This window comes from Thunnus thynnus, chromosome 7, assembly GCF_963924715.1.
Source record: "Thunnus thynnus chromosome 7, fThuThy2.1, whole genome shotgun sequence".
NCBI classification, from domain to species: Eukaryota; Metazoa; Chordata; class Actinopteri; order Scombriformes; family Scombridae; genus Thunnus; species Thunnus thynnus.
This window is the reverse complement of record NC_089523.1, coordinates 2,244,222-2,271,252: the sequence shown is the minus strand read 5'-3', so window position 1 is coordinate 2,271,252 and position 27,031 is coordinate 2,244,222. Positions and strand designations below refer to the sequence as shown.

Here is a 27,031-nt window from a genome sequence, read left to right as displayed (position 1 = left end):
GGGTGATGTGATTTTGACATTATGGCAGTTAAAACTGCAGCTCATATTATGACCTGAGACCAAGACAGACTTTGCACACATACATGACAAATGAAATGTTTGTAAAATTAAATAGATTTCACACACATAGAAATTACCCTGAATTATCAAAATTTCAACTATTAGTCACAATATGTTATCAGACACAGAGTTATATGATTTTCCTGCACAGACTCGTGCACAGTTGTGATAAGAGGCAGCAGTGAGGTGGAATGTCATTGTTACATTCTGTGTATGAACATCTATTCAAGTCACATACTGTACATTCAAACACTTTAAATATATAGACATAATTAAACATGTAGACATAAAAAGATACAACAGAATGTAAGAAATAAAAAGCACAATTGATCTTCCTCAACATTTTATGATTAAACTAAATATTCACAATCAATTTAGAGCATTCAGTCACAAATGTTTTGTTCAGTCCAATAAATCTCCATGAAATCATAAAACTTCAGTCATAATGTGAAAATCAAATGTCCTTTAACCTCAATTCAAATTAAATAAGACAGATAATCTTTACGTGACGCAGGCAATGTGTGAGTTGTGTGTGTGTGGAAATGTGTGAAGTTAACTGTGTCTTTGTCCTTTTAAATCAGAATGAATTCAGTGCAGAATTAGATTGAATTTGGTTGAAGATGAGTGAATCGGTCTGAGGCAGGAGAATATGGGAAGCCTGGAGAGTTGTAAGAACTTAACTTTCTGTAGGTCCAACAGAGACAAGGAGGTCCAAGCAGGTCAAGATTTATTCAGACTCATCCCAGCTGCACATAGTTGACAAGGGAAGTCCAGGAAATTGATCCGGTTCTTGAAACAACTGCCATCTTGTATTTATTTTCTGAACTACTTCTCTTTTTGATGGTGTAGATGTCTCTTTCTGTTGGTATTACTTTAGTAAAGGGCACATAGTGAAGTTTCAGACTTGGACTTACTCAGGACTTCATCGCCAAGACTTGACACTTGCATGACCTACAAATATGACAAAAACTGTTTGACCTCCACATGTTTATCCCATAAAATGGTGAATATATCCTTTTTTTACTCATTGAAGATATTGTAAGAATATTTCAAATAGCATGTCAGATTATTCCTTCTGCTGTAAGAACTGATATTTTGCACATGAACTTGTTTGAAGGCTATTTATTGGACTTAAATTAGACTTTTGATATATGTAGCCGAGATACAGAACACTGAGTTTAAATGTATCAATTAGCTATTCATAGTTTCCCAAACTATAAAAAAAATCAGCTGCCTGGTCACTCTGTGACTCTCATTTCAACTGATTATTTTCTCTATTACTCCATTGCTTTATTTTTGAAATAGTTAACAGCACTTCCACTGTCTACGTTTTCCATGCAGTTCCTTTATCATGACCTTTCAGAGTATTAGCAAGAATCCTTACTGGTGCTGTTGACAATCCAAATCCAAAGTCAAACTTAGATCCACACAGGACACAGATCCATTGATTTTGTTCTTAGAAAATCTTTCTGTATTTACACGTTTTGAACAGACAAGCAGGTACAGACAAAGAGTGCTTATATACAGAGCAGCACAAGATGTTAAAATGAGTGCTAAAACAATGTGGTATTTACAGATAGACTACAGCGGAAAGTACAGACTAAGAACAAGTTTTATCACAAAACTTCTGGTACTCTACACAGTATCACAAATTCCATGAGCTGTACAGTTAAAAACCAAAAAATGGTAAATCTACATGAAATCCAATGTTTCTCCAATTGAGAGGCACTGAATTATATATATTTACATAATATATACATATCATAGTGTATAAGCATGTATGTTGTCATACATATATAGCTACCTGTGGTGCAAAAGCAGCAAAAGAAATTAGAATGTATGGAATTCAATACTACAAAATAAAAGGTTTGTGCTAAATGGGCTGACTGACAAAGTAATGTTACACCATACATAACTAATATACTGGCAAAAAGAAAAAGTGAGCGCAGGTAAATAATGCTCGCTCAAAGTCCTAGCGGTCTGAAGTGAACAGAAGGTTGCTGTCAGTCATTCAAAAACAGAAGAGATTGTCAATAATACTTCAAGTTCATGCAAAGATATAAACCATTAAAAATGAAAAAATAAACTTTTCCCTGTTGACCAACCAGCTGTGCAGCTTTCCCTTCATTGTGACTCGGAAGGTGCAAAACAAAAGGAGGGAGGGCGGGACTTCCTGTGCGGGTTATGGAACAGAGTTGGAGTGCAGTGCGGGCACTTGGTGAGAGGGGACAGTCTCAGTGTCGGCCTCGTCCTGGCTGGAGGGGCTGCTGGCTGTGGCAGTGTTGGGAGGAGGTGTGGAGGTGGAGTTGGTGGGGGCGGTGCTGGTAGTGCTGCTGCTGGTGCAACCAGCGGCAGGCGTGGTGGTCTGCTCCTCTTTGGGCTGCTTAGTGGCGAACTCGGTGATGCTGAAGACGAACTGGAGGCAGCCCAACTTGATGTAGCTGCCGTGGTGGAGCAGCGCTGTGCCCTCCCAGCCCGCCCCGCTGCCTCCGATCATGCTGGAGCTGCTAGCCTTGCAGCTGCATGTCAGCTCGGAGCCGCCCTGAGGCTGGCTGCTCATCACTCCGCCAGCTGGCAACAAACCCACCACAGAGCTAGGACCCTCGTCCTCCTCCCGCTTCTTACTGCGACCTGCAGAGAGCGTTTACATGTTTAGAAATCAGGCAGAAAGTTTGCATGATTTATGTTTGTGTGCGTGTTTAATAATAACCCAACTGTCCTCTGCCTGACTCTGTGTCAGAGACTGATTGTCTACTATAATGCACACTGGAGGATTTTAACAGTGTTTTCAATGAGACAGACTCACGGATGATGCCTTGGACTTTAGCCACCAGGCCGCTGGGTGGAGACGGCGAGGCCTTCTCAGAGAAATCACAGGAGTAGAGGACGTTGTCCACCGTGGTGCCGTGCTCGCTGTAGTTGAGCAGCTCATAATGCTTGGTATTCTACACAACACAATCAAACCACGTCCATTAACAACAGTACTGCATGAACTGAACAGATAAGAGGGGAGTAAATGTAAGCAATACAGCACTTTGAAAGCTCTTACCTCATCATAGAATATACAGGCATGTTTCCCCGATATGTAGTTACAATGACCGTAGTTTGTAAGGCACACGTCCATGTCAGCACCTTTACACAAGAAGTTAGAAAGATGCTCACTTGTAGCAGTAGTACAGCAAAACTAGCAAACACATGAAAATAAGAAAGTGCAAAGATTTTATTTCAAAGAAATTCTACACCACCAGACAACATCACTGTATCATTAATAGACCTACTTTATTTTAGTCTCATGCTGGTCTAAATGCCTTTACTAAGATTGGTCCACTCAGAACTTTGTGGAACTGTTGAAACATGAACATCAGTCCAATCATCAACTGCAGCAACATCAGTTCAACACTAGGGCTATGTTTAGATTTTTTTTTTTACACTGCTGACAATACAGGACCTTATCTATTTCAGTACCAGTACAAATAATTTTTTTTCGATACCCATCTTTGACAAATACAACCATGTTTTTCTACAAAACCCTTTTTGTCTTAACAAAAGTTAACTTAAGTTTTCAGGCAAATATTTTTGCCTGAAAAAACAGTCAAAAAATTGGGAAAAGTTTGGTTTAATTTCAGCATTCAAAAAGAAGTGAAGAGCATTTGGTACTTGACAGTTTTTAGCTGTTTTCAACCAGACATTTCCAGGAACTAAACTCAGGAAACCTTAAGACCCTTTTCTGTATTTGTTTGTGTTCCTACTGCAACTGAAGAACCATGGAGAACAGGCGACTTGGACTGATGACAGAGTGAAAAATGATGCAAAGCAGACGTGCAGAAGTAAAAAGATACTGAAAACTCCATAGTCTGTCTGTAGTAGTGACAATGTGCTATTGATTTAGTGCTTGACCAATCAGCCATGTTTAGAACTGCAAATTCTGCCCTAATTGTTCCATTTGTACTATTACCAGAGCACTGTCTTTTTTTAGCAGCACAGGAACTAAAGCTCAACTCTGCTTCTTGTGGCTGAAACACAAGTAAAGTGCCTGAGTTCCTGAAATGGTTGAATAGCAGCTGAGTCACAGTGATACAGTCAGCGTGTCTCACCAGATCCTATGTATAACGTCCTGTAGCACATGCTGACGGCTCCTCCTTTTCCTGTCAGAGGGTAGAAGACGGCTCGAGCCTGCACCTTCTTCTGACCTGTCAGGAGGAGGGTTGAAGAGTGTGAATATTTTGAAGATAATTATTAGATAAAATAAGACTGAACAGCACTGTCAGGAGTCTTACTGTCAGGGCGGGGTGATGGGGTTTTGGGGGCAGCACTGTTGGCTGGAGGAGGAGGTGGAGGAGGAGGAGGAGGAGGAGGAGGAGGAGGAGGAGGAGGAGGAGTACTGGGTGCTTTGCAGGGGAAGAGCTGCTGGATCCTCTGCCAGGCCAGCAGCTTGATCATCTCTGCATCCAGTTTGTCCAGCTCAATCCCTACACACACACACACACACAATCCCATGAGAAGATTATTATACACTTAAATACAGACTTGACATTTCTGCAGTTCAGTGTTGTCACATCTCACTACTGAGCGGGGACACTTACTCCCATCTTCGTCCATCCCCTCTTTCATGCAGCTGGACAAGTTAGTGAAGGAGGAGAGGGTGCTGGGCAGCAGCGAGTCCATCAGTCCAGGACCAGCCTTGATATCTGCAGAGGAGAAAAATTAAGGGACAACATGTGGTCAATTAAATGAACTTTACTAACCTTATTTTTATAGTCCCTTTTGATTTGTTTAACTATTTGGGCATGTTTTAAAACTGCAGTAGTCAGCTCCATTCTGTTTCTGTTCTTCTTGTCCTATCACACTGTTGTTTTAATGTGACACTTAGATCTACTGGGAAATTGTTGCCAGTGACCAGAAGAGGGAGCTGTTAGACTTTGGACTGCTAGAAAGTGTCACCAGTAAGGGGTTTTCCATACACATGTGCTGGCTTGGCACGTCACCCCGGTGTGGCAGAGATTTGCATCTACAGCAGGACTACCCACTTGGAGGTGTGTCTTTAACTGATGACGTGCTTGTCTTGAGTCGATGGCGTTTAAAAGCAGCGCTCTCTTCAGCTCTGTTCACTCAAGCCTCCAGGAAGTGTGCTGGACTGTGACTAGTGGTCAAAAGAGTGTCTGTAAATACTGATGGATACATTTTTTGAGCATCACTACCCTCATGAAATGACTTGTGTCGCTATCAGAATTTGATCCATTCAGTCCGATAACATTCAGTCCAGAAGAGCCGCACCATTGAATCATTTTATCCCATTCAAAGTAGTGGAGGGCTAAAACCGAAGTTAGCTGGCTCGTCCCTGAATGATGACGAAGCCCATCTGACGTCACTGCAACGCACTCGGAGGCAGGTCAGGCACGCTTTGATCCCACTTGGGAACTGGGACATCTTGGGCATGACTCAACGCAACTCGGCGTGTTTAAACCAGTAATGGAGACGCAAGTCAATGTGGCATGGTTTGACTCAGCATGAGCGAAAGTGCCAAGTGGAAAAAGCTACAGGTATTTCAAGTGGAGGGCAGATGAAGTGAGGGAGCAAACACTAATGAGCTGCAATTATGACCAGTGAGTTGACACCAGTCATAGACTATATTCAATTAGAAAGGTTAAGTCACAACTTAGTTCCAGCATATACATTATCTAACTAAACAATGACCACAGTTCTGCTACAAACTTTGAGATCCTGAAAAGATGCGATATTAGTAGTCACAAACACCATCTTTTCCACACAGTGTAAATGTAATGCTATTCCAACATGTGGAAATACCACCTAACTAGCGGCTCACTTTCACAAATACTTGATGTGTGGCTTAAAATTGCAGTTTAATAGAATTGTGAAAGTTTAAAACAGGAAGTGCTGCATTAAACTCTCAACACTCAAACTTGGAACTGACCTCTTTGTGACATCTGAGCCACTGGAAGATTGAACGTTTTGGTGAATGTGAGAAAATCTAGTTGAGTACTCAGCTGTGTGTGCAGGATTTACATCTGCTTGCTGATTTGCTAAAACTTGAATGTATAATACTAATAACACTTTCAACACCAGTTTGAGTGTCACAACAGATGTAGGTAGACGTGCTGTCTGCATGCTGCGCCGTGTGACCCTGCGATACAGTTCCATTTCATCTGAAGCGCAAGCATACAGATAGTTTGAGGTGGTGATATGGTGGAAGACATACCCATCTGGTAATTTATCAATTAAGATTACTCAACATGGTCAGGATATGAAGTACATATACAATAACATCTACCATGATAGGAGACTGTATCCATATAAGGCTGCAACTAACAATTATTTGAATTATTGATTCATCTGCTGATTATGTCCTGTCAGAAAATAGTGTAAAATGCTTGTTATAATATCCCACTCTCCTTGCCCAGAGTGATTTCCATATAATCTGCATACTAAGGACCCGCTGTCCTCTCCACAGCCTCTGGAATGACTGCAGACCAGCAGCGAGCCTCCAGCAGGTCTGCCTCTCTCTCTGCCCTTGTTTTTCACATTAAACTGGGCTGAGTTCACGTTTATATTTAACAAGCATTACGCAGGTTTGGCAGAGATCTGCTAGAACCATAATGAAAATGTTATTTACAATGCCAAAAATGAAAAGTCACTGTCCTGGCTCCACATGTATCTATAGATTTCTTCCATAAAAGAACTGCACATAGCTTTAACTACTTGTTATAATGATGGGATCTGTCAAAAATGCTGTTAAATTAATCCAATTTTGGCTCTAGTAACTACTGGCTACTGTAGTAGCACTTTCCATTAAATGATTGGTCGTTTTGCCAGAATAAATATTTTATGCACCATATTAAGCAGCTATATCTGCGGTGCTTGAGAATATCAGATGAAGCCAACTAGCAGTCCACAGGGTGTGTGAGTGTGTACCTGGAGTTGGTGATGATGATCCCAGCTTTGCTGAGTCATGCTCCTGGTTGCCTTTAGATGGTGTATCTGAGCGGGCACTGCTGGTGATGGAGAAGGAGGGTTTTTCGTCGCTGCTCCTGTGGTTCTGCTGGCCACTGTGGGGCCATATCGTGGGGGCAGCGGGGCAGTGTTTCTGAGCGCAGGCCTCTGTAGTGCTCTCAGGCTCCTTTTTAACTGTTTCTGTTCCTATATGGTTCACCAGCCCAGAGGCAGCAGCTGAGTCTGGGGTTGTGCTGGGCTTCAGTCTGTGCTGCAGCTCCGTCTGCCTGCAGGACTCTGATGCACTGTTACAGTCTACAGGTCCGTTGGCTTTGGGAGGCTGACCCTCCTCTGCTAGAGGTCCGTTGGGTTTCCTACAGTTCTGGCAGGGTGTCATGCTGCATTTACAAGCACCCAGCTCTGCTTGGGTGTCCTGTGATAGAGAACCCCCCTGGGGGTCATCAGGTGTACTGCAGGGTTTAGAGCAGGGTTCAGGGGAAGTAGTCCTTCCTAAAGAGGCCTGAGTTTTAATGTCCTCTGATGTTACACAAGATTTAGCACTGGCTTTCTGCTCAGAGTCCCACTCTGCTGACAGTGTTACTGATGACAGCGTGGATGAAGCCTTTTGCTTGGTGGATAGGTGTCGCATGATGCTGCACTGGAGGGCGATGACATCCTGAAGCCACTGTTCAACACAGAAGAACCAAGTTTAACCACAAGCAAACATCAGTTCTTTATCAAACCCTGTCTTATCTGATGGAAAAAATGATGTGATATCAAATAGAGCTGATTCATCAGAATTTGATTCTTACAATATTGTGATATGCTGTAACTTACACGGTTAGGTAAGCGTTATGGAGATTTTCACCATCTATCTCTGATATGATATCTTAATTTGAGAAATGTAAACATGTGTTTCAATAAAACCCCTTTTTTCTGTAACAAAAGAGGACAAATTTTCCAATGTTACCACAAACACACACACAGCTGTATTTTGCCTAAATAGTCTTCATTTGGAAAAAATGGCATTTAAATCAAGAGCAGTCTGATCAGAGAATAAGTCAACATGATTACAAATCTCACCACATTTTTTCCAGTAGTTTTTTATACTCCATGTTCAGTCAATGCCAAAAAAGTACTGTCTGATACAGTCCTATCAGTAACTTGCCAAAATACAAACATTGTGCACAGATGTCAGCTGCTTCAAACAAAATGGACACCAGCTGATGCTGCAGGTGACTTTGATTCAATCTGCCTACCATTTACTACTGTCATCAACTGTAAAAGCTTTTCCTTCCTACCTCCTGCTGCTCAGCCTGTGTGGTGAGGTGCTTTGAGGGCTGGTGTTCAGGAACAGGGCTACAGACCAGCTCCAGCTGACGCACCCCTGCAGGAAGCAGCGTGGTGGGAGGATTCCTGTACTGAGACTTGATGGCATCTGGCACCTGAGTCCAAACAGTGATTGTTAGAAATAAAGCCTTCCTTTATGACTTCAACTGAAAATAATCAATTTTGCTGCCATCATTATGCTACATCCTCCCACTGGGGCAGCCAGTCTACCTTGATGGTCCTCTTGTTGTGCTGGTGAGTGGTGCGCCGGTTGGGTGCGTTCTGCCGATGGACTCTACGTAGGAAGTCCAGCTTGACGGCGTGTTGGGACATTCTGTCCTGGAACTGGTCGAAGAGCTGACAGCGGCTGGAGAGGCTCAGGCTCCTCTGATTCAGCTGTGCAATAGACAGCATTTGAAATTAATCATTCTGTTGCCCCGTGAAAACTTAAAAAAAAAAAAAAAAAAAAAAACTTAATTTAGCTCTGAGCCTCTTACCACTAAGTGCTCCACATGGTTTGGGCACATCCATTTGCCAGCAGGTAAGGCTGTAAGTGGAGGGTCCAGACAGTCCATATGGAACAGAAGGGGACAATAGTCACACTGGATCAATGGAGCCAACCTGCAACTCCTATGAGAGGAAAGAAGCACAAGGGGATCAGCACAAGATATGACACATTTCAGACTTGTGTACATCTGTGCATATCATCCCTGAGTACCAACCTGTTGCATGAAAAGCAGACTTTAACTGGTAGAGGGACCAGACCATTGGGATCCAGTTCATGCTGAGGCCTCCTGAATGGCTTCCCAAGTAACTCCTCTTTTCTCCTCCGTTTACTGCTGCCTGGAAATCCAAACAAAACAGAAGACAGACATTTGAGAATCTATCCAACCCAGACATCTGTATGCTGTTCTGTATCACAAACCTGATGTTCAATATATTTCAGGAGATATTTTGTTATCAAAGTGCAGTACTTTGTTCTAAATGTACTTTTGCTTAATGGATTTCTAGTTTGTTTTCTGGTAACCTTTCATCAAGAAGGGCTCAGTATCCCACAAGAGGTTACTAATCACCATTTCTATAAAAACCTATTTGGAGCTTTTACGCTCTTGAAAATAAAATACAAAAGTAAGCCAAGCTGAGATTCATTGGACTCTTAACTGATGAAGTCACTAACTGATGAAAAAATTGGTAATTTGGGAAAAATGGGTCCCAGGCCAGAAAATTTTGAGAAACTCTCTTTTATCCCTTGGTTTGTGCTTTCAACAAAACCGAATATTTACCATCGCTGTTTGGAAATCTTGAATATTTGTAATATCAAACTCAATTGTAGCTATGCTGGAAATATCAAGGTGACATCACATCAACTGTGTTTGACTAGTAATCTGTAGGAAAATATAACAACATGTATCTGTGCTTTAATGTTACATCATGTCTTAGTCATTCTGACAGACAGACCTGGCAGTGCAGTGGTGCAGGTGAGCTCGCTGGGCAGCTGGAATTGAGTGGGGTTTCTCTCCATAGCGGCTGCTATTAGCAGCTGAAAGGGCCTCTTGAGGAGGCGTGGTGTTGGAGCAGATACTGTGGCGCTCTCAACCTCTGCGCCCTGAACTTCATCTTCAGGCTCCGCTGCCTCCTCCTCCCCGTCGTTCTGCTCCTCTGAGGGGGTTGGTGTGGATGAAGTGTTGGAGGTGGGCGTGCCGGGCCGGCTGCTCGGTCTGCTGCTGGCCCTGCGGTCCAAGAGGCGTACCTGGGCCACTCGTAGACCGGGCCCTGCTGCTCCTGCTCCCGGAGGCAGGCCGTCGAGCCGCAGTGGGCCAGCATTAAGCTCCAGCTCCACAGCTGGGGACGCAGATCGCTTGGAGGAGGACCTTTCCAGTAGGCCGTTGGTCTGTTCTGACTTCTGTTCTCGCTTCTGACGGCAGGGAACAAAGACCGAAACACAGATTTAACAGTCCATACAGCATTCAGATACTTCTCTCTACATGTCAACAGTGTCATGGTGAAGGATTGTGTGTGAAAGGCAACAACTGCCACAGACCTTTTTGCGAACATTGCAGCGATGACACATCCATTCCCCTGGGGGAAGCATTTCTTCACTTAGAGGTGGGTTGCTGTGGTAAGAAGATAAAACACATCATCAGTGACCAGGTTGACATTTAATGCAGAATGCAGAATAATGCATGATTTTGCAAGTAAGACCTATCTAGTAGTTTCAAAGAAAACAAACAAATAAAAAAAACATTTATTATCTTATTGGTTACAACCATATTCCCAACAATCCTGTGTTGTTGACAGTGTGCAGTATTTCGAATTATCTTTAAATACATATTCAAAATTATTATTGATTTCAGTTTTTTAAGACTATGAGCATTAACAAACCAGTTACAATTCAGCAAGTAAACCCCTGTCTCCATCTAGTGGACTGATTATTGTATTACAATTAGGAAAACGCCTGACAATGATGTGCAAAGTATTCCTTATCTCAATTTCTAAGTTGTTTACATTTGTATTACAATTGCTGCAGTGTGAATTAATTATAACCATGAGAAAAGATTTTAAATGTTCTAATCTACTGTACATGACAACAATAATTAGACATTCTCCAGTCATATCCACAGAAAATTTCACCATCATTTCCAAGTAAAACATGGTCAGACAAAATAAAAATTTGAAAAATGTTGTTTTGGTAAAAACAAACATGAGCCAAGTGCCTGACAGAACAACAATAAATCCAGGGGGGCAATGTCATGACTGCTGTATAATGGGCAGGACACACCTGAAGCCAGGACTATCATCTACAGCCTAATACCTCACAAGCAAGGATTATCATAAGTTGCCCTGTGCAATACTACATTCAAGATAATACACACTAATATAACACTGCAGAAAGTCCCCCCCACTCCAATATGCAGTGATATGAGAGAACCACAAATTGTGAGGATGAAGCCATTGAAAGGCCTGACCATATATGGAGAAAACGTTTCTGTTTGGTTGTTTCCAAGTGACAGTCTCAACTCAACTCTTCCAAATGCCAAAGTTAAAATAATCACGCGAGCAGATGTGTAACGGGGAGCCATACAAAGCGGCACCGGAGAAACGCTACAATGGGTCGACCTCTAACGTGTCCACAACAAACGCTACCATTCCACTGCTCCATCTCAAAAAATGACAAAACATTTCATCCGTGTTATTCATGAACTCCTTTTTTCCCCAAAGCTGAATTTTAAAGGTTGGTAAGATGGCGGTGGGATAGAAAAAAAGAGCAGGGAGGTCGCCATATTGTAAACAGAGGCAGTCTCGACTCCATTTTTAGCAGCAGCAGCTCCGCTGGCTGCAGCCACGGCAGGAGGGGAGGACCGACTGCAAGCTAACTCTAACCGCCTTCACAGACACGGCTACACTTCCACATTTCTTTTAACCCCTGTACGTCTTACTTATATGCTTGTCATTGATAATAATGAATTAAAGTGAGTTCTCCATAAGCTTTGCAACTACACAACAGCCACAATAAACGAGACACCACATTCCCCACATAGTGAGGACACATAACGGTTAGCTTCTTCAAGTTACTCGACACCTATATAAATTAAATTAACTTAAATGTCCTGTTCTCTTTGTTCACCAGACTATATTCAACGTGTCAATATGTGCTGTTAAATTCAACATATAAGTCATTAACACTGAATTGAAATTCAACTTCACAAAGTGCTACACAAGGCTCACTGCCGCCCTCCTCGGTGCAGTTGTACGTTAGGATACAGTGTGAATATGAGGAGAACACCGATGGTTGAAGTTGAAATTTACGGTTAAATAATGTGTAGCGGATATGTGCATACAATAATGACAGGTCAAATATCTTAAGATTACCAGGTGCGTTCGTTCAACACTATCAATGGCAGAATATGATTCACTGGAGTTAGCATTCAGCATCTTTTCATGCATCTAACGCAAACTCACAGTTGCAGTCCCTTGTCTGCTAAACACACTCAGCATGCAATAATGCGTGCAGGACTTGTCCCCAAACTTACCAGCACTGGAGGTGGAAGGCTGCAGGACAGTGATCACAACACAGCAGATCTCCCCCCTCCCGGCAACTGTCACAGGTGTCGTGGTTGGTGGCCCTGCCGCTCCTCCGGACGTCCCTCACCAACTTCCGACTCCTCTTCTCTACCTCCTCGGACTTCGGGGGCGCCAGCAGTGTTTGGATTTGCTGTAAAAGTTGTTTACACTGTTTAGCATAGAGCCACAGCGGTGCTGTCTGACTGTTTGTCTACAGTGTAGAGAAAAATGCAGCTTTGTGCCCGTTGTCCAATTTCATGCTAAGCTTGTGGAGAGCGGTACCGATAACTTGTGGCCTCCATTACCAATCCTAACTAGCAAGTTAGCTAGTCGAGAAATGATTGACAGCAGGCTACGGTGAACTGAAGATAACGGCAATTAATATGATGGGAAAGGCATAAAAACATTTACATTGACGGAATATTTCACTTAATTAAGGCCTTCGGGCTGTGCAACCTCACCTCCATTAAGCCCCCAGAGGTATCCAAATCGTACACAATCGTCGGGGTCTCCATTTTGTCCCACATTCATCCAGGAGCAGACGCTGCAAAAGGAATTTGCGATACAAATGCCCAAAGGGCACACAACGACGGGAGTAAATCCCGCAATAAATGTCTTTTTCCAAATGTTTTGACCAACGGATGGCTGGCCAAGCGATGCTAGTTATCGTTAGCTGGCTAAAGGAGCTAACGACGAAGGCAAGACGTCAACCAGTCAAGGTTGTGAAGCTAGCGGGCTCACTAGCTTGTGTTGTTGCCCAAAAAAAGACCACAAAACTCTACGATAATCGTATATTTAAAACGCTGGTGTATTAGCACCCCTTTTCATGTGCTAATGCCAAGCATACATGCAGTATTTTATATCAAAAGACTGTTGCTGCTAGCTACAAAATCCATCTGCGGCCTAGCTGGCCAGCCATGATTCTTGTTTCTGCTCCTGCAAAAAGGAGGCTTGTAAATGTGCAAACCGCTCCGCTCCCATTGTCAACAGAACATGGAGCCAAAAAATACAGAAGGGATTTCGGCGTGGCGCGGTCCAATGCACGGTTCCCGATAGCGTATGGAATGTATAATCCTCAAATCAGGTATGCTGAGATGCAAATTTGGTTGATGTTATTGTTGTGAAAAAGGCTGTGCATCTACACTGGCTGCTAGCAACATCCTCTACCAGTTGGCGCAACCGCGAACCGCCGGACGAGCATGCGCATTGGAACGGATGTGGATAATGACGGAGACGCACATTCTGTAACAAGGAGCGGATAGATGCTGTACATTGCATCTGGATACTATGCATACTGTGCATTATTATAGTGGACTTCACAATTACACGAATATATTACTATTCCTGCCACAGTCGACTTTTACTAGAATCCACTATACTGTCTGTATACTGCTGTATACTGAGTAATACTGCTGCTTGAATCAATAGCAGGCTGCTACTATTGCTAATGCACGTCGCTGATAGGCTACGTTTACCTAACCTGAACCAGTGATACTGACCACTGTAAACTACTGCTGCTTCTCCACCAGATTTAGTACAACTGCTGCAGCTTACACTTTGGTGTCACTGATCCTGAAATCGAAAATTTTAGCACACTGCTGCATCTCTTGGAAGTGCTAACTGTAATAGGCTACTGACTTTACTACTGCTAGCACAACTGCGACTGTGACTGCAAAATAAATGTTATAACTACAATGACTTGGACTGGTATTATTATTATTACTGCAACTGTTAATAGGCCTATTATTATTCCCACCACTATACTTACTACAAATAGTATAATAGTACTATACTGCCACCAGCCTACTACTACCACCATTAAAAGAAAGTGTGATATGTGTGTGAAATGATTTAATGATCCAATGTGTAAGACAGAAAGCTGGTGAAGGTCTTTGTTTTATTAACAAATAACAATATAACAGAACATACACAACTTTTGAAACAAATACTTTTTCCTTTTTGTTGCTTCTCCTGTACTACCGAAAGGACAAGAACAATTCAGCCAGACAGTAACACAAACAGCAGTGAATATAGTCATATAAATGTGTAAAACAAGAAAGGAGACAAAACACAAAATAGCAACAACAATAAATATAAAAATATATGTTAAAAAAAAATTCTTAAAGGTGCACTACATGTCCAGTTTGTCATTATTTGATATCTTGAGCTAGTTCTCGACAAAATGATGATTGGGTTCATTATTACATCTCAATATCAATACGATTCTGACAAAAAATGTTAACTCAAGTTGACCGTATGTATATATAGAAAGACATGATAAACTTATATTTGTTTCTCAGCCCTAATTTTGAGTCTTTTGGACTTTACTGCAGGGGCACCAAAACATGTTCAGATAATTCTGGAGAGCAAGGTAAAAGTCAAAAATGAATGCCAGGTAATTAAAGATAATGCACTGGCCTGTTGAGTGATGGGTAATTTGTAGTCCTTGCCAGCAGAGGGTGGCAGCACTCTTTTGTAGTTTGCAAAATGGATGCTCATCACTGAATTTACAGATTAAATTTGATGATCACCTGAGGAAAGTTTGCACAAGTCTCTGTATACATAGAAACATTAAAGTGGATGTTCAGACTTTCAAATGGCTTTAACTGAGTTTCCTGTCACTTAAAGTGCTCACACTAGTTGCATGAAGCTGCTGCAGATCAGGCAATGTGTTATTAAGTCATGTACAATGGTGGAAGAAATACTGAGATATTTTACTGAAGTAAAAGTAACAGTTTCACAATAAAATATACTCCATTACAAGTAAAGTATTTATTCAAAATCTTACTTAAGTAAATATTAGCAGAATGTGCTTAAAGTATCAGAAGTAATGCAAAATGCCCCCATTTAGAGTGTTATATTTGATGCCTGATGAAGGTTGGACAGAACGAAACGTTGTGATTTAATAAATATTCCAGCAGTAAGCCAGACAGTGTGCAGGAGTTCTTCTCATTGTTTTCAAGTTGCACCTTCCTCTGAGGCACCTGTCACACATTCAGGTGTGCAGAGATTTTTTTCCAAATTATTTGACAACATTAAAATGCTGCTTGCAAGTGCATGTCAATGAATCAGTATTATTCCAAGAATAAACGATAGAGTAGAGCTACTTTTAACAATTTACAGTAGTGTAATCTTTAACAATCCTATTTTACAGAGGTTTTTTTTTTATAAACTGATCATATGTTTTACATATAAAATGTTGATCTGAGAAGTAGCTTGGGACTATATCTGAAGTAAAATGTAGTGGGGTAAAACGTACAACATTTCCCTCTGAAATGTAGTAGAGTAGAAGTTCAAAGTAAATGTAAATGAGTACAAGCTGAACACTAGTTTCACATGACACAGATCAACCTTTCTTAACATTCTACAAAAACATCTGTTTGGAATCAAATACTGAAAGGATTATGGTGCCCAAAGCATGGGCACAATGTCATGTTTTGAACTGAACACATATTTAAAAAATGGAACATCCAGGGGTTCTCTTTGCTATTGAGAACCACCGTTATGGACAATGTGGGGCATCAAAAAAGACATAATAATGTAAATAGTTGATTAAAGAAATATTACCACATACCTCATTTCATTTGACATGAAAGCTGTGGTAGTGTTAGCTAGGAGCAGTTAAACTTTGTCATGTTGATCAAAGAAATATTCTGGTTTAATTTTTGTTATCTGTTACTTGATCCATCTCATTAATCACTGACCAAATCAAAGCTGTGGGCAGCGACTCACAAATCTGGAACCAGGCTAATTTGGTAAGGCCATCTCCTCCTCCAGCGCTGTGAACCAAGCTCAGTGTGACAAAATCTTCTCTGTGGCCAATAGGGTCCTTTACCTGCACAACAATACTCAGATTTCTAGGATAAGTCACATTGAAGGATAGAGCTTGTGTGTTGTGCTGCAGGTTTAGCCTGTACCCTAAGGCTTCCACTGTTTTCAAAAATCCATTAAAGCCTGCTCAGAGACATACTGCTGCCGTGACAAACACCATACATCATGTTGAACAGCAGATGTATTGCAGTTTTTTCATGTCATGACTTCATTACACAGCTAATTATCACATTTAATGGGACTATTTTCACTTCTTCATTACCGCACACTGTTACTGATTTCTTTTCTGGAGGCAGAGAGGAGGCCCAATGAAACCTAATACAATGGAAGGCTGAGATGACTTCATATTCAGTTTTAGCAAAATGGAATTACTCTTTGTATGACTGAAGTCATTGTAGCGCTTTAAAGAAATGTACAAGTGCAAATGATGGATTACTTTAATCAATGCCACAGCATGTAGCTGCCATGTGATCTTTTTTTGGAATGTGATGGCCCTTCCCACTCTCCCTGTTTGTTTGCCTTGCTCTGCTGCCTGTTTTGCAGATATTGGGAGTTAGCTGTCAGATGGAGCTGGGAGGGTCACCTGCTTGTACCTGCCCATTTGGGCTTGGCTTCCAAAAAGACATAAACAGACTGCCTTCTGGGAGTCTCAGGCCCAGTCCCAATGTCCCCCCTAAACCCTCGGGACTTAACTGATGTCACCTGGTAAGTGATTCAGTGTGAGAGGCTGCAAGGGCTCGAAATGGTTTAAATAGGTATGAGACAGCACTTTGTGACATATCTTGTTACCTTGATGACACCGAGACATGTTATATATTGTGGGTTTGGGACTTTTTATTCAATAATTTATTGCCATATCAACATGACTGATGGGAATTTGTCTCAGTGAGATCACTTAAACAAAAACAGAAAAAGACAAAAATAGTAAAACCACTCACTCATAAAGCACATAATACATTAAGCAAAGTATAAAACAGATAGATAATATCCAACACACAAAATAACCATGCACTCAACCATCAAGTAAGGGACCGACTGCCTGATTTGAACATCTTCCAGGCTCCTGCCTTGCAGAGTGGATGACAGGTGATTGTCAGATAATCAATTTACTCATTTTTGTCAAAACAGCATCATTAAGCAAAAAATTAAATAAATGGTTGATGAATAAACTAGGTGTATAATATAATCTATGCTTGCATTCCTCTGATTTCATGTGTTCTTTATGCACCATCTTAAATCCTTGTTAATATAGTGTTTCTATGTAAATTTAGTCATACCAGTGCACCCACTATGCCAGGCTTAACACTCACATGCCAGTTTGTTTACCGTTTTTTTTTTTTTTTTTTTGTTAACACTTCTGGGCTTTCCCTGGTAATCCTGTATTTAAGGCTGATTTAACATCACAGTACTATGAAGTGTGGGTAATTCTCTCAGGCAAAGTCTGCAGAGACTTACAGAAAGTGTGCATAAAGGACTCAAAATGTCTGCAGGAGAGCCCTCATGCACTTGACGATTTGACAGTGGGACAGCCCTAAGCCCTCGCAGACTTACCGGGAACGTGCCTCAAAGACCGTGAGTCCGTGAGTGTGGACATTGGGATCGGGCCTCCCTCTCTCTCAGCAGGGTCGACTGCAGGGCCCTCAGCCTTCTTCCTTTGTTTGGTTTGTTGCACAAGCCAACACTCTTTACACCATATTTTCACTCACCCACACACTGCTAACACGACCGATGTCTCTCCTACTTACACACCCCATTAGTTAGTTATTATGTTTATCTGTTTGAGTTAAATAAATTACGTTTTGATTGATATGTCTGTGTGTGGCCTCCCTTCTCATTGCCAGCCTTGAGCCAGGTGGTAACAGGAACAATGGCAGGAACAGGAACAACATACAGTAGTACCTTCTGACTGGCAAATATATTGGTGCATTTACACCTTTCCATTGGCATTAAAATAAAAATCACACCCATGAAAATTAATTTTGTTTTTGTGCTCTAAGGCTCAAATACTTCAGAGTTCAGAGAACATCAAAGTGTTAACATGAGATAAAACCACATAAAGAAACATGACAAAAAAATGACAGTATAGTGTGACATGATTGGCCTCAATATTAAGAATATCAATAAAAAATATATCAAATATTGTTGTATATGGCCAGGTATGGAAGTTAATTAATGAAAAAATTAGTAATTAGTAAGCAAAAAACTAGAGTAGCTATCAGTCTGCAAGTCAACATTTATGAGAGTGTATGTTCAGTTTCATAAGCACAAAAAAAGTTTTGAGAGGAATCAAGGACAGAATAATGAGTATTCAAAGGTTTGACTGTGTAAGACCCTGCTCAGACAGAACACTTTTTAGCAGCCTGAGGCAGCTTTTTGCAATTGTTTTCAATGAGAGTGAAGCTTTTTGTTTGCTGCTTTTGAGTTACTGAGCTCGCATTTTTGCAGGAGTGTCATGAACATCTCGAGTTGAAAAATCAACTCACAAGCCCTGGACATTATTTTTTCCCATTGTCTAGTCTGACGAATTGAGAGACGGGCCTTCTGTGGTGGCAATGACAACAAGTGGAGATGACAATCATGGAGGACAAACCAGTGGTGGCTGTTGCTGGATACCTGGAGCTATATGACTTTACCAACCGTAGTTACCATGATTTGAACAGAAAACAGCAGGCCTGGAGGCAAATTAGTGTGGTACATGAGATTTCGAGTAAATCGTCATTAATTTAAACTGTATTAATAGTTAACTCTTGGGTAGTGTTGTCAGGTGGTTGCCTAGCAACAATAAAAAAAGATGCAGCACGCTGCTCTTTTTTAAATTGTAGGCTGCAACAAAAAGGTAGTGTGGTGCGCCTCATGATTTACAACCTGCAAAAAGCATTCTGTCTGATCAGGGCCTAAGAGGGATTGCATCACGATTTCCTTTGCATGTAGCTTGCTGTCTGTAAAGATCCCCTCGAGACATTTAAGAATAAAAATGCTGCTTTGAATAATAATGTGTGTCTAATATGGTTTTTCCACAAAAAAAAAAATCAATTACATTGTTAAAATCCTTAAAATAACATCTCCTCTTTCTCCTTCATTGAAAAATCCATGCAGGATCTAGAATATGCAAATATTGTTCATTTCAAAAGTTTAACTGCTGGATCTAACATGTGGATCAGTGTTACTATGTGCACTGGAGGCTTCAAGTTTCCACAGCACACCAGTGTAAGTTGCGACTGGACCACAATTGGCTTCAAACTAGTTGTGATGCCACAAATTCTCCTAGATTCATCCCTTAATCTCAGATTATAACAAACATTCCCCCTTGATGAATGGGAAAACAAACTCAGCACATACAGTACATAATTCTTCATAAGTGAAGACAACAACATCCAACAGAAGGAACAAAAAGGAAAACACATTTTTAAGTAGAGGGGGACTTTAAAGTTGTAATCTCTTACTTTGGGAGTTTGTATCCCTCACAATGCAAACTCAATTGAGCGCAAATCAAACTCTGTTTGATTTGACCTGGAGGTCAAGTGTCATTCTGTTAGACCCTGCCTTCTAACAACAAGCTATTTCCCAGTGTGCAACCCTGTGTCCTAAAAATTATGTTTATATCCTACTAAAGTGTTTTTCCAAATATGTTTCGGAGGGAACATAGTGGGGGCCTTTCTGTGTGGAGTTTGCATGTTTGCTTGCGTGAGTTCTCTCTGGGTGCTCCGGCTTCCTCCCACTGACCAAAAACATGCAGGTTGGTGACTCTAAATTGTGCCTAAGTGTGAATGTGAGTGTGAATGGTTTTCTGTCTCTGTGATTGACTGGCGACCTGTCCAGGGTGTACCCTGCCACTCCCTACCACCACCAATGTCAGCTGAGATCGACTCCAGCTACAACCCTCTAGAGGATAAGCGGTACAGAAAATGTATGGATGGATGGATGGATGGGAACATAATTGCTGTATGGATTAGGATCACTGGTAATGTTTTTCCAGTCTAGGAAGAGTTATGTTCTTGTGTTGCACAGAAGTCATGGGTGGTGGTCCAGGTGGATGGTGAGTGTACAAAGTTTGATGCTGGAGACCACAGAACACTTTTAATAGGGAAATATCGGGGTTTTGGTTAAATATTGAAAAAGTAAATCTGTCCTGTCATGCTTCATGTCAGTGATGACTTTTTCGATATTTAACCAAGACCACAGACGTTTTACTCAAGTACTATGAGTGACTGAACAGAACCATAATAAATGTGTATGTGTGCCGGCTTCAATTTGGGTGAATGGAAGACAAATATGGCAAATATTTGCACAACCAGATATGGGTGTGTTCTTTTAAAACCTGTAATCCAAAACTTGTTGATAATCAGACTGTCACATATGGTCAGAATCTTCCAAAATAGCTGGTAAAAATTCTGAGCATGTGTCAAATCAGAGTGTTGCTCTTAAAACCTGTTCTGCACTTACAAATCTGTCACTGTACACTCAAATCAGGACTTGCAGAATGACTAAAGCTTAAATCTGTTTTGACTTACTTTTGTCATTTATAAACTTCCATATTCAGTCAACAACATTTTCAGGAAGCTGAATCTGAGCTGATAAACCAATAATAGAGAACAAACTATGATTTGAAATTATAATTGAAAGTTGAATTCAGTTGCAGTCACCTTTAATTTAATTTAATTGAATTTAAATTGAGTCAGACAAGTTACATTTATTCAACAGATCTTTTTTTCATGTTGTGTTCAATATGAGCACAATAAATTAAAATTTCTGCAATTCAAACAAGCTCACACAGTCAAAAGGGCACAAACATTCACTCACCTTCAATGCACACAAGTGATTCAACAAATAAGACATATTTTTTTCTGAACAATAACTTTTATTGAAGATGTTTGTGAAGTAGCTTAATCGGAACGTTATGTACAATGAATCAAAAATAGGTTAATTATTATCATTGTCATCACACCAGCTTGCAAGGATACATATTATCATATGACAATATATACTGTATGTTTTTATGACAGAAATGGTCTAAATTTAGACGCAATCTCCAAACAGGCAATGGAAATATGAACAACAGCTTGTCTTGGTGTGCATTTTCCTTTTGCTTCATAGAAGGTCAAACACATGAGGTCTTACTAAAAAGTGTTTGCATTGTAACATAATACAACTGATGCTGACGAACCAAGAAGAAATCAAAACGCCTTGGTCTTTAAATTTGCGTGTTACATACAGTATGAATATATGAAACCAATATTGCCATTTCTTAAATAGAAGTTGAAACTTTGACTAATGATCCTCTTGAGACAGATTATTGATAATATGATATATAGTATTACTTTATATGTTAACGCTGCTTTTTAAATAAATACTTTAAGATTGTGGGATTGTGTGTGCACCTGTTTGTTATCTCTCTGAGAGTGAGATCTAAAGATCAATATCAATGTCATGTTTACCTAATCTCATACATGTTAAGTGCAGAGCTGGCATCACAACAGGGTTGGCATAGATTAGCATAAACTAAGGATGTCCCAATCAAGTTTGTCTGGACCCAATTCAAGTCCTTTATTATTGGGTATCTGCCGATACTGTTTCAGAGTCCAATCCAATAATGTTTACTTAAATAATGATTAAATATGTATCTACCACATTGAAATAACAGCAATAGACAACTTAATCTGCCAGACCTCATTTTTGATGAGTTTTTTATTCCAAATCCTGTAGGTCATGGATCAAAAATATTATAGATCCCCTTCAGACATGTGTTGAGACACATAAAATACTATGCTTGGAACAATAATGTGTGTCTGATATGTTTTTTTCCCACAAAAGAAGGATCATTACTACATTAAAATCCTGAAAATGGCATCTCCTCCTTCTCCCTCATTAAAAATTCCAGAATCTATAAACATGCTAATATACAAATATTTTTCATTTCAGAAGTTTTCCTGCTGGACACAAGATGTCTCCTACTTCACTGACAACTGTCGGATAACTACCAACACCTCTAAAGGTACGTTAAGACAGAAACAAAGCAAATTTTTGTCTTGCATTATTCATGTGACTTTGACTGCTGGACTGTTTGTGTTTATTTTCCCCAAACAACAAATGTATAAAGCAGGGTTCTGCATCAAGCGGAGGTGTGTGAGTGATGGTGAAGCTCGCCTCTAGTGACCCTCAGAGGTGTTGGTAGGCACATTTAGACAGTCAGGCTAGCTATTACCGCCTTAGTCCTATGCTAAGCTAGGTTAACTACGCTCTGTACTTAACACATAGACATGAGATTGATATTTTTCTCATCTCACTCTTGGAAATAAAGCTAATAAGCATACTAATGTGAAACAATGTCTTTAAGCGCCTTTTATTTAAGGCACATTCTGATTTCTTATCTTAGAATGTTACACTGATGCAAAGAACATTTTTGGGCTTACTCAACTCAAATACTACGTCCTGTTGTTTTTTGTGACATTTAAATCGTAAGATCTTACTCTTCATACACATCCCATAAATCCATGAGCACTGTTCTTTAAGTGGTGGGAGAAGACATACTGTATAGTGTATAATGTACATAACACAACATAATATCTGTGGTTATATGCACTTAATGGCACTAGCTTCGCATTGATTCCCTGTGCTTTCTGTGATGTTACTTTGTGCTGAAAGTCCTCAGGATGCGAGCACAGGATTAAAAACTGTACAAACTGCTGCTGGACCATTACTGTTGAAGAGTTAGAAAAATAATCCGGTGGCCCAGCCTTTCCAGGGATGATGTGGTGTCCTCTGTTGGGTAAATAATGGGAGGCTCATATTCAGTGTACAGAGAACAGGGTGGAGGCGTCAGAAACCCAAGGGAGTCACCAGAGGCGTGAGTGCGACGGACGTTGAAAAGGCCTGCAGGCTTATTATCTGTCCATACTGAAACACACACACACTAGTGTCCTCAGATCGAAACCTCATATTCTCTCGTTTCCTGTGAAGAGAGTAAAAACATCAGATCACAGGGAGACTACAGCAAAATTTTTATCTCTAACACCAAATGAGACAAGCTTACCAAACACATTTTGAATACTTGTAAATGAGATTGTAGCAGTTTACTGTATTAGAGGCCTTGTTAAAACATGTTGGAAACATTGTCCACAACTGTGTATTTTGACAGCTATCACTACCTCATGGTACATTGACATGCAACAGCAGTATGGCCAGGTATGATACACTAATGTCATAAGTCAAACAGGAGGAACAATCCTGATGTAAAGAGAATGGAGACAGGAAGTATTTCACAATCTGTGTTCTTGTCTGTACTTGTGTTCTTGTGAAACGTGATCAGTAGTAATGTACTGATCCAATTCAAAGTCCAGAATGCTCCACATCACCATCAAGTGTTCTTGCTCTCCTCAGTTTATTAGGAATGCTTTATTAGCAGACTTGTATATGTGAGCTTGAGGTAGCCAAGTATCCCAGCATGCAATTTACATCAAACAGAGTGCTACAGTGTCACAAAAATTTGTTTGTGAGTTGTTTTTTTACGGCTGATTTCCAATTTGTGGTCAATTTATCAAAATAATGCTAACTTAAGAGTTTGTTCTGACGTTTTCAGAGATGTGAGGAGCTGCTAGTCAGTCACTTATGTACACTTATGCACAGATCCCCTGCATTTAGTTCAGATGGAAGGAAGCTTGGTTTCATTCCCGAAGCCATTAGACTTGTGAACAGCTGCAGCACAAGAAATGATCGGTTTACCTCGTGTATACTGACTGTGGATGCACTTTTGGCACTTTTTACATAATATGTGCTTTTGTGGGGTTGAATATTGTTGTCCAGCTACAGACTGGACCGGATTAATTTGTGTATTTCAACTCTGTCTAACATTGTCATATTTGTATTTTTAGTCTTTTGTGTGTGTAAATTAATTGTCTTATGTGTACTTCTGTTTGCAAACTCTCTTGCCTCCTTGAATTCACTGGTACACTAGCACTGATATCTCCATAGTCTTTGTCTGAAGGTAAAGTTATGATTTATGATTCTTTTTGGAGTTAATGTATATCACTGCCTGTGTGCACTTTTGCCTTTATAAATATATATAAATGAAAACAAACAGAGGCAGTGTGGTGTATATTAGACTTTGATTCATTGTAAATATACATTTCAGTGAGGACAACAGATGTAATGCTTTCTGTTGATCACATCTCACAGTCCATGTGGTTGAAAACTCCAAAAGCTAGTTTGTCACACAGCAGATGTGTTTAAATGTAATCAACACAGCCTGACTGAGTAGTAATGTAAGCAAGAGTGCTGTTGTTTCCAATATCTGTTTGAGAGTACAGGGGTGGGAATCTTTGGGAATCTCACCATTCTATTCTGATTCTTGGTGTCACGATTCAGTTTGTCCAAGATTCAAGTTAAACGTCATTGACTTTCATTTGAATTTTTAAAATAATGTGCATTTTTGTATCAGATTGAGCTGTGAATACTTAATTTAGTGTATGTTCTATAATACCAGGACATGACAGTTAATGCTTTACAGTAATTTCAACCACAAATATCTACACATATCTCATATCTCAGCATTAAAAGTGGGACTTACTCACCTCATTGTTCTTCATGTGCCAGCATGGAAGAAGATGAAAAAGAAGGAAGGAAATAATATTTCAACACAAAGAAAAACAGAAATCAGTTGAAATGATCTTGTAACATATGATGATATATGTCAGGGATAGTGCAAGGAAATTCATAAACATACAAATAAAAAAATGTAAAACAAACAGCTAAAATGATCCAAGATATACAACTTCACATACTGAAATACAACAAGAAATTCTTGATTATCCAGATTATCAATGCAAAAAAATGTTGCTTAGAAGGACTTGCTTGGTGTGTAAGTTTTTGGCCAAATGTCAACAGCTTTATTTCTTTTGAAAATAAATCTAATAGACATCAGGGTTAGTGTTTGCCAGAAAGCATGCTGGAGACTGAAAGTGATAAAGGATTCTATGGTCGGCTGAGACCAAAATGGAGCTTTCTAGCCATCATATTAAACACTGTGCACCAGGAAAAACCCAGCATCCCCAGCAGGACAGAGGCCCTGGAAGTCTTATGAAGGTAGAGGAAACATGCATGTAGCAAAATACAAGGAAATCCTGGAGAACTTGCTGCAGTCTGCAAGAGAACTACCACTTAGGAGAAGACTGTGTGACAGGACTTGCAAAGTGATGTTCACATAAACTCCCTATATAACTGCATCACATGCCTACATGAGCTTTAAGAGTTTTGTTAATGAAAATAGTGCAAAATTGGAATGTCCAGGTGTGCACAGCTGTAATTGCTGCTGATAATGTCTAGTTGAATGAGACGAATATGCAGTCACTGTGTAATTTGCAAATTAATTTAGGTAAATTTGCAGAGATTTGTTTTCACCCGAGCTGATTAAATAGCTAAAATGCCAAATCCAATTTGAGTCCACGGCTGGATTTGTTTGAATTTCTCAAACTATTGTGTGAGGTGGTTGCATGCTGGTTACATGTAGATGTGTCTTCAAAAGCCACATGTTGCTGTTCTCCTTCCTACAGTACACATCATATAAGTCATGGCAGTGGACCGAAAGCCCTGGATCTGTAGCTAGATCTACAGCAGGCTATGCAATTTTGGTGCATAAGCTGGTTTATTAACACTAATGACGTTGTCCTGCCAATAACTTCTGATAGAGGCGCCACATTAGAAAATACTCCTATGTGTTGTTCTGGAATCACACGGTCAAACAACCTATTCTGGTGTTTAATTTGGAGGACTTGTTGACTTTGTGCTAATGTAGGTGAAAATTTGTTAGGGAATATGCACCGTGATAAAGCCACCATCTTTCACTAACCTTAACCAAAATGCTTTTGTAGCCTAAAGCTACACACATTTAACCCAAATTGCTAACTAAACATTCTCTAGTGTAAATGTCCTGCATTTTGTTCACCCACCATCCACCCCCACCACCTCCCTAACTACCGTGCTTCTTCTTGATCTTGTTTTAAAGGACCATTTTAGTGCCATCTAGTGGTGAGGTTGCAGATTGCAACCAAATGAATACACCACCTGGCTGCGAAACTCGCGAAAAATGCAAAAAGCCCTCTCTAGGGGCTCTCTAGAGTAGGTGTTTGGTTGTCTGTTCTGGGCCACTGTAGAAACATGGCAGTGCAACATGGTGGGCTTTTTCGCAGAGGACGCGCTCCCTATGTAGATATAAAGAGCTCAACGATTCTTATTTTCAGGTGATTATACTATAATTTAAACATACTTATGAATATTATATTCCATTTCTGCCAAGTCCATTCCACTAGATGCCACTAAAGTCTACACACTGGACCTTTCAGTGTTTCAGTTTGGTGCTTACATGTTGCATAACCTCAAATCCATGTGTTCAGGCTACCACACAGCAAGTCAGAACAGCAGCACCAGTCAAAAATTCTCATTACACAAAAACACACATGCGAATGCATGTCGACCCAATCACGTCTTACCGTTGTCTCATACACAGAGCTGTCAAAAGTAGATTCTCCAGTGATGTTTTCATATGGTAAATTGGAGGACAGGGGGAGCCGTAGTGGCTTCCTCTGAACCCTAAGCAGAGGAAGAGACAGAACACCCTCATGAGAAAGAAAAAATGATTTATGTTTTACACTGCTATGAAGAGAGGCGTGATAAAGCAAGTCTGGAATAATGGCGCCTACATTCATGTACTGAACAAGCCTCTTCAATACATTTTGAGTTCTTTTTGATGTCCCACACTGCCTAATTTCTAGGCTTCAGTGTATAGTGTTTGTGTGCTGAAGTCCTTGAT

At 40.4% G+C, this 27,031-nt stretch overlaps 2 protein-coding genes across 6 annotated transcripts in view; both read right to left on the bottom strand.

Moving 5' to 3' along the window:
* Positions 1-1,508: 1,508 nt before the first annotated feature.
* On the bottom strand, positions 1,509-13,605 carry phf12b (PHD finger protein 12b). The gene is made up of 15 exons (XM_067593813.1): positions 12,861-13,605; positions 12,369-12,550; positions 10,379-10,451; positions 9,796-10,252; positions 9,060-9,180; positions 8,835-8,967; positions 8,569-8,733; positions 8,310-8,453; positions 6,991-7,693; positions 4,644-4,748; positions 4,338-4,529; positions 4,155-4,250; positions 3,110-3,192; positions 2,867-3,005; positions 1,509-2,691 (listed from the first exon to the last, which is right to left on the bottom strand). The coding sequence occupies exons 1-15, from the start codon at positions 12,924-12,926 to the stop codon at positions 2,243-2,245; spliced, it is 3,108 nt and encodes a 1,035-aa protein (XP_067449914.1). The 5' UTR covers positions 12,927-13,605; the 3' UTR covers positions 1,509-2,242.
* Positions 13,606-26,511: 12,906 nt separating this feature from the next.
* Positions 26,512-27,031, bottom strand: part of sez6b (seizure related 6 homolog b) — a 276,079-nt gene continuing 275,559 nt past the window's right edge. For 2 of the 5 annotated variants that reach the window (XM_067593811.1, XM_067593812.1), the window contains one exon: positions 26,512-26,811. In XM_067593811.1, coding sequence (XP_067449912.1) covers positions 26,598-26,811 — 214 coding nt within the window. In that variant the 3' untranslated portion in view covers positions 26,512-26,597. The remainder of the gene's footprint in view (positions 26,812-27,031) is intronic. The other 3 variants (XM_067593808.1, XM_067593809.1, XM_067593810.1) reach the window with 2 other exon arrangements.